This window comes from Oratosquilla oratoria, chromosome 19, assembly GCF_046742065.1.
Source record: "Oratosquilla oratoria isolate Oo_2021 chromosome 19, ASM4674206v1, whole genome shotgun sequence".
Taxonomy (NCBI): domain Eukaryota; kingdom Metazoa; phylum Arthropoda; class Malacostraca; order Stomatopoda; family Squillidae; genus Oratosquilla; species Oratosquilla oratoria.
The window spans coordinates 9,218,663-9,233,229 of NC_134795.1; the positions used below are offsets into that span (position 1 = coordinate 9,218,663).

At 38.0% G+C, this 14,567-nt stretch overlaps 1 protein-coding gene across 2 annotated transcripts in view; it reads right to left on the minus strand.

The window, feature by feature from the left end:
• Positions 1 to 9,808: 9,808 nt before the first annotated feature.
• LOC143035716 (proton-coupled zinc antiporter SLC30A2-like) overlaps positions 9,809 to 14,567 on the minus strand; it is a 78,246-nt gene continuing 73,487 nt past the window's right edge. For both annotated transcript variants that reach the window (XM_076202601.1, XM_076202600.1), the window contains exon 8: positions 9,809 to 11,123. In XM_076202601.1, coding sequence (XP_076058716.1) covers positions 10,981 to 11,123 — 143 coding nt within the window. In that variant the 3' untranslated portion in view covers positions 9,809 to 10,980. The remainder of the gene's footprint in view (positions 11,124 to 14,567) is intronic.

Sequence of the window (14,567 nt, forward strand, 5' to 3'; positions counted from 1 at the left end):
ATTCTTCCCAAATAATATAATAAGTTTTATCTCTTAATGGTCGCTAGAGCCTAAACTATCTCCTACTTTTATGTTACTCGTTAGGTGCTCATTATTAGTAATCATTTGTTTTAGAAATTATCCAGCACCACATCTAAGAAAATTTTCGCTTCCTGATCTCCTACTAAAATTTTCAAGTCAATGTTTCTATAATTAAAAGTTCACATGATCACAACGCTCTTGTACTGGGACGTCCCGCGAATTTCACGAATCAGGGGATCAGTCTGCTTAATGCTGAGGTTAGGAGGTCTATATAGGACGCCAATAATAAGTTTCTTATTCTTTCCTATAATCTCCACCCAAATAGATTCCGTACTATCCTCTTTCTTAATCGAATTATTGATCATACAGTTTATTGTATTTTTAACGAAAAGTGCTACTCCTCCCCCACTCCTGCCAACCTTGTCCTTGTGAAAAAACTTATATCCTTCTATCTCAATTTCTAGAAGGAAATTTCTATCAGCCATATTGATCCAGGATTCAGTAATAAGTATAATAATAAATCTCTCTGCGCATGCTTTACCTCGCAGTAAATTAATTTTATTTATTGCGCTTCTGCTGTTTGTATAGTAAAATTTTAGTTTATCCTCCCTCCACCTGATTTGGTGATTCTTTACACAGTTCCTCACTGAGCTGTTTCTATTGTCTAAACTATATTCCGATACTTCCCCCTCTCCCTACTCCCACGTAATCAACCTGAAAAAAATGCAGGATGCCTACTTCTCGCTCAAGGGATTCAAAAAGGAGCCGAAATCCTCTAGGCGACAAGTGCACCCCGTCCCTTGTATATAGATGATTCTTACCGTACAAGCGATCCCTGTTGTCGACAAATGCCCATCCGTTGGCCTTACAATGTGTTGCCAGCCTGGAATTCATAGCAATAGCCCTGGAATACCACATGTCTCCAACTCTATGCCTCAGAAGGATTCCACATGCAACAGGAACCCTTCCTTTACCCCTAATATTATCTACCGCATCCCAGAACCGCGCAAACAATTCCTCACTCCCTAACTTATCTATGTCATTACCCCCAGCACTCAAGCAAATGATGGGCTTCACACCTTCCCCGTTTATACATTCTTCAATCCTGTCTCTAACATCACCTATCCCCGCCCCAGGGAAACACATTTGGGTCCCATGATTTCTATTTTGTCGCAGAAGACCCTATCTAAATACCTCACCTGGCAATCTCCTACAACCAAAATCTTATTTCTGGGCAGGGATCTAGCGACTGCCCTGCCCTTCTTCTCTTACATTTTCTTCGTTTCTTCTTGAAAAACCGCGAAAGCTTGAAATGAGTTTCTGCATTCAAGCTGGTCTGGCGAGGGCTTATTACTATCTCTCCGTGTTTTGTTTGTCACCTTTTTCCACCCAGGTCCCAGCATGGTTTGTCGCCCGTGTTTTGAGTCTTCGAGCGAAGAACTGAACTCGATTCTCCTCTTTAACCTCAACAGGCTTCTCTAAGGCAACAATTCTATTACGTAGAGATTATACCTCTTTGGCGCTGATCATTGAAACACAACTAATCGCCATTTCACTGTTTGAAGCAGCTACCTTTGTAGAAGGCCATGTTGATTGCATGATTTGAGAAAGGTAACAACGACAATTGTATCGTTGAGCTTGTATTGAAGATTTTTTTTTTCCCTTAATAATGAGTTTCTGGGCAGGTGTGATGTTGCTCAGTAGAAGTCCAAAAGGCATTTTGAACTATTTATCCTTTTTATTCTCCTAGACGTCTTTCGACCTGACTCGGTTATCCTCAGAGAGGGAGTTACAACTCATGGTAGGTACATGGGCTGATACACTGGTTGTGCACGTGGGAAGGTCACACGGCCTTGATTTCCTGTACTGGAAGAGTGGGGGACTGGCAGTTCTTCCTCATTATTAGTGTATGTGTTTTGGAGGTCTTGTATCATATGATGAGGTGGATCTCGGTGTCGGGATTGTTGGGTTGAACCTTACACGAGATGATTCGTTGTAGTATTTTTTTCGTCTTCTTTGTAACCTGTGTTCATGTGTCCTTGGTAGTATATGTCCAGGGTTGAAGAGGTTTTATGTGTAGATATTGGCTGGGAACGGAAGGAGTTCATTTTTTCGTTGATAATAAAGTCTATTGAATGTCGTGGATAGCCGTTGTTTCCTGGTAAGGACAATCCACCTCATCATATACTACAAAACCTCCAAAACACACACACTAATAATGAAAAATAAATGCCAGTTCAAAATGCCTTTTGGACTTCTACTCAGCAACCTCATATCTACCCAGAAAATTGTCATTAAGGACAGAGAAAAGATTCAATACAATCTCAACAATACCATTGTCGCTATTGATTTTCTCAAATCATGCATGTATATATATGTATATATATATATATATGTATATATATATATGTATATATATATATATATATAGGTATATATATATATATGTATATATATATATATACCGGTATGTGTGTGTTTTTGTGTGTATTCATATATATAGTATATGTATATATATATATATATATATATATATATATATATATATGTATGTATATATATAAGAATAACGCCATTAGTGCCTTAATTAGGAGAGTCCTATCTCATTGTAGTAACTGGAAAAGGATCGGCCGAGGAATTGAGAAGGCCTCTCAAATTCTTATTGACAATAGATGTTCATACCACGCCGTGCCTATAGTGACCAGACATACCATCAACAAGTGGTATCTTCAAGAAAATATAACCGAACAGACTTCAACAGGCAAAAATATCTTATTACCGATATCAAATGTCTTCGGACTTGGAGTCTCCTGACTTATAGACTGAAGAACGAGTGATCAAAGACATTATTAAAAGAAACATTAAACCAACCAACAAAAATGGCAAGTTAAGTTTTTATCATTGGTTACGTCATTGTTGGCCAATTAGCAGAGTGTGATCTCTTCCAGCCCCTTTTATTTTTTATATTCGATTTCCGATTCTTGTTTTATGACTTTTCCCAGTTAAGATTTTTGTGTTCTTTCCTTTTTTGTAATTATATATTTAATGAATGTTCTCCAAATTTGTGTATTCCACCTTGATAATGAAGTTAACCTTTTATATCAATGTCTTCTTGAAGTATGTCGCCTTGTTTGCAGGACTGAACAAATCAGTAAGAAGACTGTGAGTTGTTATCATGTTATTAACTTCAATATATGTACGCATGTGCACGTACAGAAAAGTACACATAACTGACTGTCTGGGATGTCACGGAGAGCTGGCTACCGATTGGCTGATATTCACTTGTCTCAGCCTGTCTGAACTGTGGATGCCCGCCAGTTCAGTACCAAGGCACAAGTCCACTCCTAGCGTCTGTTTCTTTTTTTTTTATCATAGCATTCCCTGCGCCAAATGAATAAAACAAGCAGTTGAGAAATCGAAGAAAAAAAATCGGGCTATTGAGAAAGTGACCCTATGACCTCTCATGCAGTCTATTACATATCACTTCTCTATATGGAGGAGGAGGAGAAGGAGGAGGAGGAGGAGGAGGAAGAGGAGGAGTATGCCGACAGAAGACCTTCTGGTCAATAACTTTTCATGGAAATATACCGTAATCTGAACGAACAATCACCAACATTCATATTGCAGAAGTTATCTTGCACCTGTTAAAGGCCACACGGCTAAGTACAGTACTCAGCTATCAAACACTCCCTGGACGTCACAAATCTTCGTTTTCATCTTTACGTGTAACAAAAACTTGTATTTTGAAAACTTACAAAAATAAATTGATAAATGACACTTTTGTTGTTGTTGTAACAGAATATGCCAGAGGGGGAATCCCAAAACCATATCGATTTGTTGTCGGTGGTGAGGTGAAATAAAACAACGTAGCTTCACGTTAAGCCCTTAGGCACTTCTCTCTCTCTCTCTCTCTCTCTCTCTCTCTCTCTCTCTCTCTCTCTCTCTCTCTCTCTCTCTCTCTCTCTCTCTCTCTCCCTCTCTCTCTCTTTCTCTTTTCTATTTCTATTTCAAATACATTTCGAGCTTTTTACTAGAAAGCTAATTCGTATAGAATTCTATTTTTTGAGTCTCTGACTCTTTGCATGTCATATTTTTCATCTTATAATGATGTCAAGGTTTATTGCATGTATAAATTGCGGTACTGATATTTTTTCCCAAGATTAACATTTCCAGTTTTATCATTTCCCTTCTTTCGGTAACTCCATAGAATCTATACAGTATTTTCCCAGGTTAATTATGACATTTAAAGCAGTGTTGTATAAACAAATTATGCGCTTCACATAATTGTGCACTGTACCAAAATGGTCGAATCACTTAATGATGCTTGAAAAAATCAACAGTTGATAAATATTTAATATTACAATTCTAAATCAATTGTCATTATTTTTTCATGGTAATATAGTCTCAGCAAAGGTCAGATGCCATTCATCTGTCAGGTTCAAAGTTGCTCGTTCAATCGGGGAAGCAAAGCTCAGTTGGTGTAACCAAGTGCAAGGCATTCAAACATGTGCAGTCTATGGTTTGGTCATGAAAATATACAGTTTGTATCTAAGTATATGAATGTCATCTATGCAATGTAAAACCCTCTCTTTTGAATCAAAATTATATAAACACATAATATCAGATAAAAAATAAATAAATATTTACCTGGTTGGAAAATCATAAGCTTATTTCAGACAGTGACCGCAACTGTGCAAAACGACGATTGACGGAGAGCTTCAGAGGATGTGCGAGATGGATAAGAGGGACAAATTAAGTCTTTCAATCTTTCTGACTTGTGCATTTGTTCTGGCTTCCAAAGTGCGATTTTATTCCCTCGAGAGAACAGGTCTTTAAGAATCTAAAGGGAATTGACAGCATCAAAAGTGACAAAATTTTCACACTGAATATAAATCAGACTAGAAGCAATGGTCTCAAACTGTCAGGAAGTAGATTTAATTTGGAAGTTGGTAGAAACAACTTCGCCAACAGTGTAGTAAATGAATGGAATAAACTTCCTGCAGAGGCAGTGCAATGTAGTACAGTTCGAAGTTTTAAGATTCGGATAAACACCTAAGCAAGATGCTGTAATGCCTGCCATTTATTTTATTTCATTTTCTATCTATTATCATTTGTTTATTTATTATTATTTAACTATTTATTTTTATTATTTATTTATTCATTACCTATTATGAATTATTATAATTTATCTGATTATCTATCATTATTTATTATAAAACTGTTTATCTACTATTTATCATTATATATCTATATATTTTTCTTTTAACTTTATTTTTTCCGCATCTTACCTAGTTATGGACCAAAAGTTCTACTGTCGGAAGGCTCTTTTTTTGTAATATTTTGTAGTCAGGGACAGTATCTATAAAAAGAATAGATAAAAGAAAAAAGAAATCAATCCTAGCTAAAGCCGCTGTTAATGTAACTGTATAAAAAGTGCATATGACGATAAATATGTACCGTTGACCATTGTTGCTCTTTTAAGGAAATATTATGAATGTTTTTACTATACGACATATTTGGTAGATTATAAGAAATATCAATTTCCTACTGCTGTAGATAGTACCATTACAAACAGAGAACATCACCCACGAACGTTGATCTTACTCGGCCTCAGCACAGTCAATATTTCTCAAAAAAGGAAAGACAAAAAGCACGAGAAAACCAAAGTGGATCAACAGAATTGGGGAAAAAATATTACCAAAAGAAATTTCCTGGAGTCAGAGTATCATTTAGAGGTGAAGCCATGGTCTAAAATAATCAAAAGGATCAGTACTGACTTCAAATTAAAAAAAAAAATAGATAAAAGTTCGTTGTTCAAAAATGAAATCCAGGAGATATATTTTAACAAAAAAAAAGTATATTGTTTTGAAAAGTAATCACGCTCACCTGTTATATAGATTGATCTTAATAAATGTGTTTTTTCTAATAAAATATGACTTAACAAGAAACCTTCGGAAACTAATAATAACACAGGTATTGAATTCTGAAAATGATAAATTTGGCAATTTATAAACTCCTGGGTTTATGTCTAGATTGTGATGATGTTTACTGGGGACAAACTGGATGAGACCTGACAACTAGGATAAAAGAACATAAGAATTCAGCAAAATATGGACAAGAGAACTCCGCGGTATTTCAGCACATTGCCAATAAAGACCACCGCATAAATTGGGACGATGCTGAAATTATTTACATGTCAAAATGTAGTTTCAGAAGGAAAATCATTGAATCATCGTTGATAAAATGTTTTCCTAATTATAATATATCAAATGGTCAATGGTCACCTGACTGCATCGCAACCTTAGCAGTTAATAGACTGCTGCCATACATACTAACAGTGGACAAAATCCAACAATGTCCGCGTAGCGTCAGCCACGTGACTTGAGTCCTCCCCTGGTTTCTACATATTTACCTCACATTCTTGTATATATATAGGAGCAACGACTTGCAGTGAAATTTTGTGTTAAACTTGGAAAATATGCGACTGAAACTTTTGCCATGCTTAACACGGATTACGGTGATGTTTCAAGTGTAGCGTGTTAAACGTAGGGCTACACAACCCCGAAAATAGATACAACTTAGATAACACGTTTTTAGAAAAATCTGAGTGCGAGAGGGACTTGGGAGTTCTGGTGAGTCCGGACCTTAAAACCAGGAAGCAGTGTATTAACGCCAGAAATAAAGCTAACAGGGCATTAGGTTTCATTGCTAGGACGGTAACGAATAGAAGTGCAGAGGTAATTATTAAACTCTACCTAGCGATAGTTAGACCCATCCTTGACTATGCGGTACAGTTTTGGTCTCCGTCCTACAGAATGGACGTAAATTCATTAGAATCAGTACAGAGAAGAATGACCAAAATGATACAAGGACTCGGAAATTTGCCTTACGAAGAGAGGCTTAGGCACCTAAACTTACACTCTCTGGAAAGACGCAGAGTGCGGGGTGATCTAATAGAAGTGTTCAAGTGGATCAAAGGCTATAACAAGGGTGATGCAAACAAGGTCATCATAATAAAACAACCCAACAGGGCAGGACTCGCAGTAATGGGTACAAACTGGACAAATTTAGATTTAAGAAGGAAATAGGCAAGAATTGGTTTACTAATAGGGTGGTCGATGAATGGAATAAACTTAGTAACCATGTAGTAAGCGCTGAAACTATCAGTTGTTTTAAAAAACGATTAGACAACTTTATGGATGGGGATGACAGGTGGTGATGGATACGGAGCTGCCTAGTGTAGGCCTTATGGTCTTTTGCAGTCTCCTTTATTTCTTATGTTCTTATGTTCTTATGTTCTTATGAATGAGCGTTTTAAGGATGGTCAACAGTCCATTGAAGATGATGGGCTATCCTGGACGTCCTTCCATGTCAACCGACGACCCACACGTCGACAAAATCAACACCCTGGTGAGGGCAAATCGACGTCCGACTGTCAGGGAGCTTACTGAAGAGTGTAGGATATCAGTTGGATCTTGTTACGAGATTTTGACAAAAAAAATCAGATGCACCGCATTGCTGCGCATTTTGTGCCACGCCTGATGACGGACGAACAAAAAGCCCATCGCGTCCAAGTTTGTCAGGAACTGCTTGATCGTTCAGAAGATGAAAAATTCTTGTCCAGGAACATAACAGTTGATGAATCGTGGGTTTATGGTTTTGACATTGAAACGAAGGTCCAATCGTCCCAGTGGATGAGTGAAACATCCCCCAGACCCAAAAAAGCTCGCCAAGTTCGATCCAAGGTCAAGGTGATGCTGACAGTTTTCTTCGATGCTAAGGGTGTTGTTCACCACGAGTACCTCCCCGAAGGCTCCACAGTGAACCAGACTTACTACACTGAAGTTCTGAAACGTCTGAGGGACGCCATCCGTCGCAAAAGGCCAGAAATGTGGAGGAGTGGCGACTGGTTTTTCCATCACGACAACGCTCCAGCCCATTCAGCCCTCAGAACTCGTGAGTTTTTGGCCAAACACTCGATCACTGTTCTTCCCCACCCCCCCTACTCACCTGACCTTGCTCCTTGCGATTTTTTCTTGTTCCCCAAACTCAAAAGACCCTTGAAAGGAAGAAGATTTGAGACGATTCCCGAGATCAAGACAAATGCGACGAAGGAGCTGAAGGACATTATAAAAGATGCGTACCAGGACTGTTTCAACAAGTGGAAACACCGTTAGGATAAGTGCGTGAGTTGGGGAGGAGAGTACTTTGAAGGGAACCCAGATCTGTAACTTCTAAATAAAATACATTTTGTTTTATGACGTCAGTCCGCGTGTTTTTAACAGACCTCGTACATGTCTTTTCAACTCTGTGTTCCATCTGCTGAAGAGGATCACAGATAGTGATCGAAATATACGAAACTCTCTACTTTCGTCTCTTCTTTTCCGAAAGTGGGTTTTAAGTCTAATTTTACTAATGTGCTATGACATTACTTTGTTTGGAAATTAGGAAATGTTTTATTTCTGGCAGTAATAACCTAAACTACTCTAACCTAGCCTAACCCAGCTTGGAAAATACCTCATACTGGAGAAATGTCAACGTCGTAGCTTTCGCCTTCTTTGTGAAGGCACGAAACATGTGGGCGGGAAGCTTGTGGTTAAGACTAGGGCTGGAAGACTTTGGCAACTTGAAACAGGAATGTATTCATTTATTTTCCCTCAAATTGCTTGAGGAATAAATACCTGGCCAAACATTGACACAAATATTGTGACCAAATGCCAGGTCTCTTTGCATACTCTTTTACTCCTCGCCACAAACGTTCAATTGTTTGCGTTTGGATTTCTTTGCCTTCTGAATCCACGAACTGAAGCTTGTGGTTTGTTTTCCATTGTTCATACCTCTCCTCATTCAGGTTATGATATAACCCCTAACAATTGCTATAGATAATTGTTCTCGGAAAATTTTCAATTGATAACTGGTAATAATGATTTTTATTTCTTTTATCTTATTTCTATTTCTACCGTCTCCAAAAAGAAGTACCATCCCACCATCCTAGTCCCACGCAGTTGCGGTTTTTTTTTTTTTTTTTTTTTTTTTTTTTTTTTTTTTTTTTTTTTTTTTTTTTTTTTTTTTTTTTTTTTTTTTTTTTTTTTTTTTTCTTTTTTTAAGGCCGACATTGGGTCGCCTCCACACCTGGGCAGAGCTGTCGAGAGTCAACGCAGCAAGCTTGCAGCTGGTCCCGTTACTCGAAATCATGGGTTCAAGACAGTATCCATTTTATTGCAACATTTCGGTGATGTTTAGGTAAAGTATATACACACCTTTCTGTATATCAGTCCCTCCATTTGTCTTTTCCCTCTGCCTTTAATGACTGGCTATATCTGCCTCATCCCATTCCTCTTTTTCTCGTTAACTCTCTTGCCTGTATACGTACGTTTCCTAAAAAATTTCAACACCATGAGCACATCCAGTTTATAAAATAACACAATTTACACCAATCTGTAACATCTGTTGCGTCTTTCGAGACGTCATTACCTTTGTCTCCGGTGTCGGATTTTGTCTCTTCCTGTTTATTGGAAATGCCATTTCTTGAATGAGAATTATGCTCACTACTTGGTTGGTTGTGTGCTGTCATCTTGTTTAATAAAGGTACTTCCATCTTTCCTAGAAGTCCTCGTGCAGGATTTCTAAGTTTATGATTATTTTTTGCATTTAAGAATAATGATATGACCTTAAGAATTATTTCAACAGCTAAGTGTTTATGAATATCATAGTTCGGGTAAGACTTGCAAAACAAAGACAATGTAGCAAAAGAAAAAAATACATTAGCTTTGCTCATCAAAAGACGGTATTGGATGAAAGTTAGGTTTATGTTATTAGATGTACAGTACTTTACACTAATTTATGTTAGACCACGCTAGATTGTAACTTATTACTTAAGTGTGGGAAGACAAATTAAGGGAAACACGGGACCCTGGAAGCCCCATTCTCGACCCTGGGCCGATTCTCGTCAACTGTAGTAGGCGTGTTTGAGTAGAAACAGCCTCTTTTATCAAATTTCCAAATGTCAGATTAATTTTTCGTCATTTATTGAGTAGCTGAATAACAAACTAAGAGATGAATTTATACACATTGATGAAATGTTTTAGGTGTCTGGAAGACTATAAGCGAAGTGTTCTTCTAATTATTTAGATTCACATTTGACGCAAATCGGCCCAGTGTGCAGCAATTTCTATTCGAACTTTCCCAAAAGTTGGTGTTATGAACTGTTGGTGCTTTGACTAACCTATATATTGAATTAACTAAGTGTTATTGCAGTGTTTTTTTGCTTTATAAAGGTATCTCCAAAGTCATGTGTTTACTTTCTTTTGTCCTTCCATATATGTCTACACAGATCTACTCGTATTATTACTGTTAGATTATATGTCCAATCAAGTCAGATAAGGACAGATTAAAGTAAGTTACAGTATTTTGAATTTGGTCTTGTTTTGAAAATATGTGAACAGAAATCATATCAAATTATGACAGATTAGGTTATTACAATATGGTCAATTCGATTACGATTAGAGAGAATAGAATCCCCTTAAGATCTTTGGATGGGCTTAATCAGACCACTGTAGGATAAATTACATTGGGCCGGGTTAGATTAACATGGGCTTGTTTAGGATGAATTAGTACACTTCAGATTCGGTATAATTAAATTAGAATAATCTAGGTTAAGAGGTAGAACGATACGTGTATCTTCACACATTCATTAGCGTCCACAGATGATACTGATGGTGATTTCCCTGCTCGAAAGAATTGTAGATACATGTCAACAAAATATAACCTAGTGGCACTTTTCTCACACAGATTAATGGGCAATAACATTACTTCGGTATGTATTCCATAATTACAGTTCAGCACTGGTACCAAGAACTCACAATCCCAATCCCCAACTCCACCCCTTTTTTCTCTGCAGTAACGCCGCGTCTGGGAACGAAGTATTCCATCAGTGCGACATGACGTCACCGTCGGCGTCTATTCGAGAGGTTGGCATTTCTTGCAAGTTTCCATCTCCTTGGCGTAACGTTCCACCTGGATGGTGGACTGATGTATGTCGTACCTCAGCCCGAGCATGCGCTGTGCCTCGTCCAAGACCACACTCGCCTCAAGGTTGTCATCTGTGAACAAGGGCATGATTATTCTCTTTTGGATCAGCTGTTTCCTTACGCTACGTTTAAGCTTGCGTTGGACGCATGAAAATCCCTAATGTACCAAAAATAACGCGATGGACCTTCACAGATCATTTGAGATTGTCCAATCAGGATAACATTTTAACTTTTAATAGGCTAGGGGTTTCCCTCCAAAGTTATGTAAATGTATTTGTCGATAGAAGGGAATCCTTGACTGAACCAGAAATTACCCATTTATTTTTCAGAAAGGAAAATAAACCTTAGATCATAAAGTCAATGAGGTTAAAGCCGGGATTGTGGATGCCTGCAAACCAGAATAATATTGACGTCACCGAAATTGCAATAAGTAAAATTACAAATGTAAAATATATATACAATGCACTTCGATCCCTTTGCTACCGGAGGGGTGCAGCAAAGATAAATAAGATATCCTGGCGACAGCCAGGATGAAAGAATAAGAGACAAGATACAAGAGGGTTTAGTTGAGATAACCGTAAACTGCAGGGCAGGACTCGCAGTAATGGGTGTAAACTGGACAAATTTAGATTTAAGAAGGAAATAGGCAAGAATTGGTTTACTAATAGGGTGGTCGATGAATGGAATCAACTTAGTAACCATGTAGTAAGCGCTGAAACTATCAGTTGTTTTAAAAAACGATTAGACAACTTTATGGATGGGGACGACAGGTGGTGATGGATACGGAGCTGCCTAGTGTAGGCCTTATGGTCTCTTGCAGTCTCCTTTATTCTTATGTTCTTATGTTCTTATTACCGCTGGGGGAGTTAAGAAAGTGGATGAAATGCCCAGAATGACAGGGAAAGTGCCACTTGAAACGGAAGGGTTAAAATAGGCATGACTAAACCAGAGCATCGTCGTCAACACGAAGAGAAGGACTAGCTTCTCCATTGCCGTTCATCCCACTCGCCAGAACAAACTCTGTAAGTACGTCTTGATGACGGAGATAACACATTAACCCTAAGTTCAAGGTGTCAGAATATAGACCAATGATTCTTATCCTGGGGTACAAAATCTTGAACCTAGGGGGTACGAGACATGATATCCAGTGCATAGTACTGTATATTTACAATGAGAAAGCACAGCAAGGTTTGTATCGCTAATCCTTTTCATATGTTTGCATTGTATTTGTATTGAATGGGGGTACGAGAAATTTTTCTGAGATATCAAGGGCTAAGGGCACTGAAAAGGTTAAGAATCACATGTACAGACAGGTCATTATGAGTTAGATCTCCTTAGTGGTATACAAGGAAGTGGGTATCATTTCCTCGTGCTGGGCACATCATCAGGAACATTTTTGCTATGACAAGTCAAGGAAGATTCTAGACAGGAAAAATCATAGCTAAAAGGCAAGAAGTACTGTGCACAAGATAAAATTAACTGTATACAAGACGAAACTGTCTTGATAGCCAAGGACAGTGGCTCACAAAAAAAAAAAAAATCATGGCCCTCACCCTGCACAGCCCATCCCGGTCAAACTTGTGGTTATGACGCCTCCCTCCCCCAAATTCAACTTTCATACTCAAAGTCCAAGATTTTTAACAACACAATCTGGTTCGGGCCATGAGTATCTCTACGGATACGCGGCTGATATAATTTCTTTATAGTAATAATTGACTCCCCAGTTAGTCAAGAAGTTCATAGATGGTGACCTTTATCGCATATCAAGTTGGTGTGAGAAGGAGAACATGAAAGTGAATTCATCCAATTCGAGATGTGTATGTCTCGTAACCTCGTACTTGTTGAAGAATATTTGCTTGGAAAAAGTGACAAATACAATATCGTGACCGTCCATCTTGATCCAAGGCTCACCTTCAAACAATCTTCCATGATGTTGTCCATCTTGGCTAATTGTTACCATTGGTGTTTCATATTCCCAATACTCAAGTATGGCCCCCATTTTGGTCGTCTGCCGCCACAAAACTCTTCCATCTCATTGCGGTGGACCAGTCTCGAGTAATCTGAGTCACGGTCTCATTGTGTGAGTATTGTTAAAATATACGGCCCAACCCGTATTATCTACTTCCTGGTCTGCAAGAGTATTCGGTTTGTGTCGACTTCGTGTACACTCAATTTACACTTAGCGTACCAGTCAGTTCAAGAGTTTCTTTTTAAATTGATGATCTGTAGAACTCTCTGAATGGTGGCTTTTATGAAGCTGCCAGGATTCATCTTTCCACATCCAAAGCCAACAATATTCTAAAGTACAAGTAGCTACCATGGCACACTATTGTTTTATTTTTTTTTTTCTATTGATTACTTATATAGATAATTTTTGGCGTTTCACGTATCTGGGGGTCGTTGAAAAACACTTTTCCCATTCTCTCTCATTAATAAAAGAAATATATCTATTCATGGCTCAGTGAGCACCTTAAGTCTCCTTCCCTAGAAGTAACACTTACACGCAGTTTGGTAACCACCAGCTCTGAAGATTCACTTTTCGTCGCCGTCTTTTCGTTTTCGTTTCGTCGCCGCGACTTTTCGTCGCCGGACGTTTCGTCGCCGCGACTGTTTTCTGCGGGAAGCAAGGCATCAGAAACAAAGAGTTCTGGTTTATGCTAATTTGTGCAAGACCATATCTTGGGATTCGCATAAAAATTATGACCTGTAGAACTCTCTGAATGGTGGCATTTATGAAGCTGCCAGCATTCATCTTTCCACATCTAAAGCCAACAACATTGTCAAGTACGAATAGCTACCATGGCACACTATTGTTTTTTTTTCTATTGATTACTTATATAGATCATTTTTGGCGTTTCACATATTTCACAAATCTAAAAACAAGGAGATAAAGTTGGTGCTAAAACTGTGGAGAGAAGCGCCAACAGTTAACAAAAACATTTAGAAATAAAGAAACTAGAGGTGTTGAATTGACACAAACTCCACGTGGCTGGAAGAGCAGCAAAGCTATCCAAGCTCTTCCTTGGGAAAAAGATTTTCTTTCTCATGAGAGTATGTAACTTGGGCCGGAATATCAACATCCATACCACAAAGACGAAACCGTTTTGTTTTGTTTTTCTCCTTCTTTACTTATTTCTTCTTCTTCCTCTTCTTCTTCTTCTTCTTCTTCTTCTTCTTCTTCTTCTTCTTCTTCTTCTTCTTCTTCTTCTTCTTCTTCTTCTTCTTTTTCTTTTTCTCCTTTTTCTTTTTCTTCTTCTTAACTCCTTCTTCTTCTTTTTCTTTTTCTTCTTCTTCTTAACTTCTTCATCTTCTTCTTCTTTTTTCTTCTTCTTCTTCTTCTTCTTCTCCTTCTCCTTCTTCTTCTTCTTCTTCTTCTTCTCCTTTTTCTTCTTCTTAACTTCTTCTTCTTCTTCTTCTTCTTCTTCTTCTTCTTCTTCTTCTTCTCCTTCTTCTTCTTCTTCTCCTTCTTCTTCTTCTTCTTCTTCTCCTTCTTATTTCTCTTTTTCTCCTTTTTCT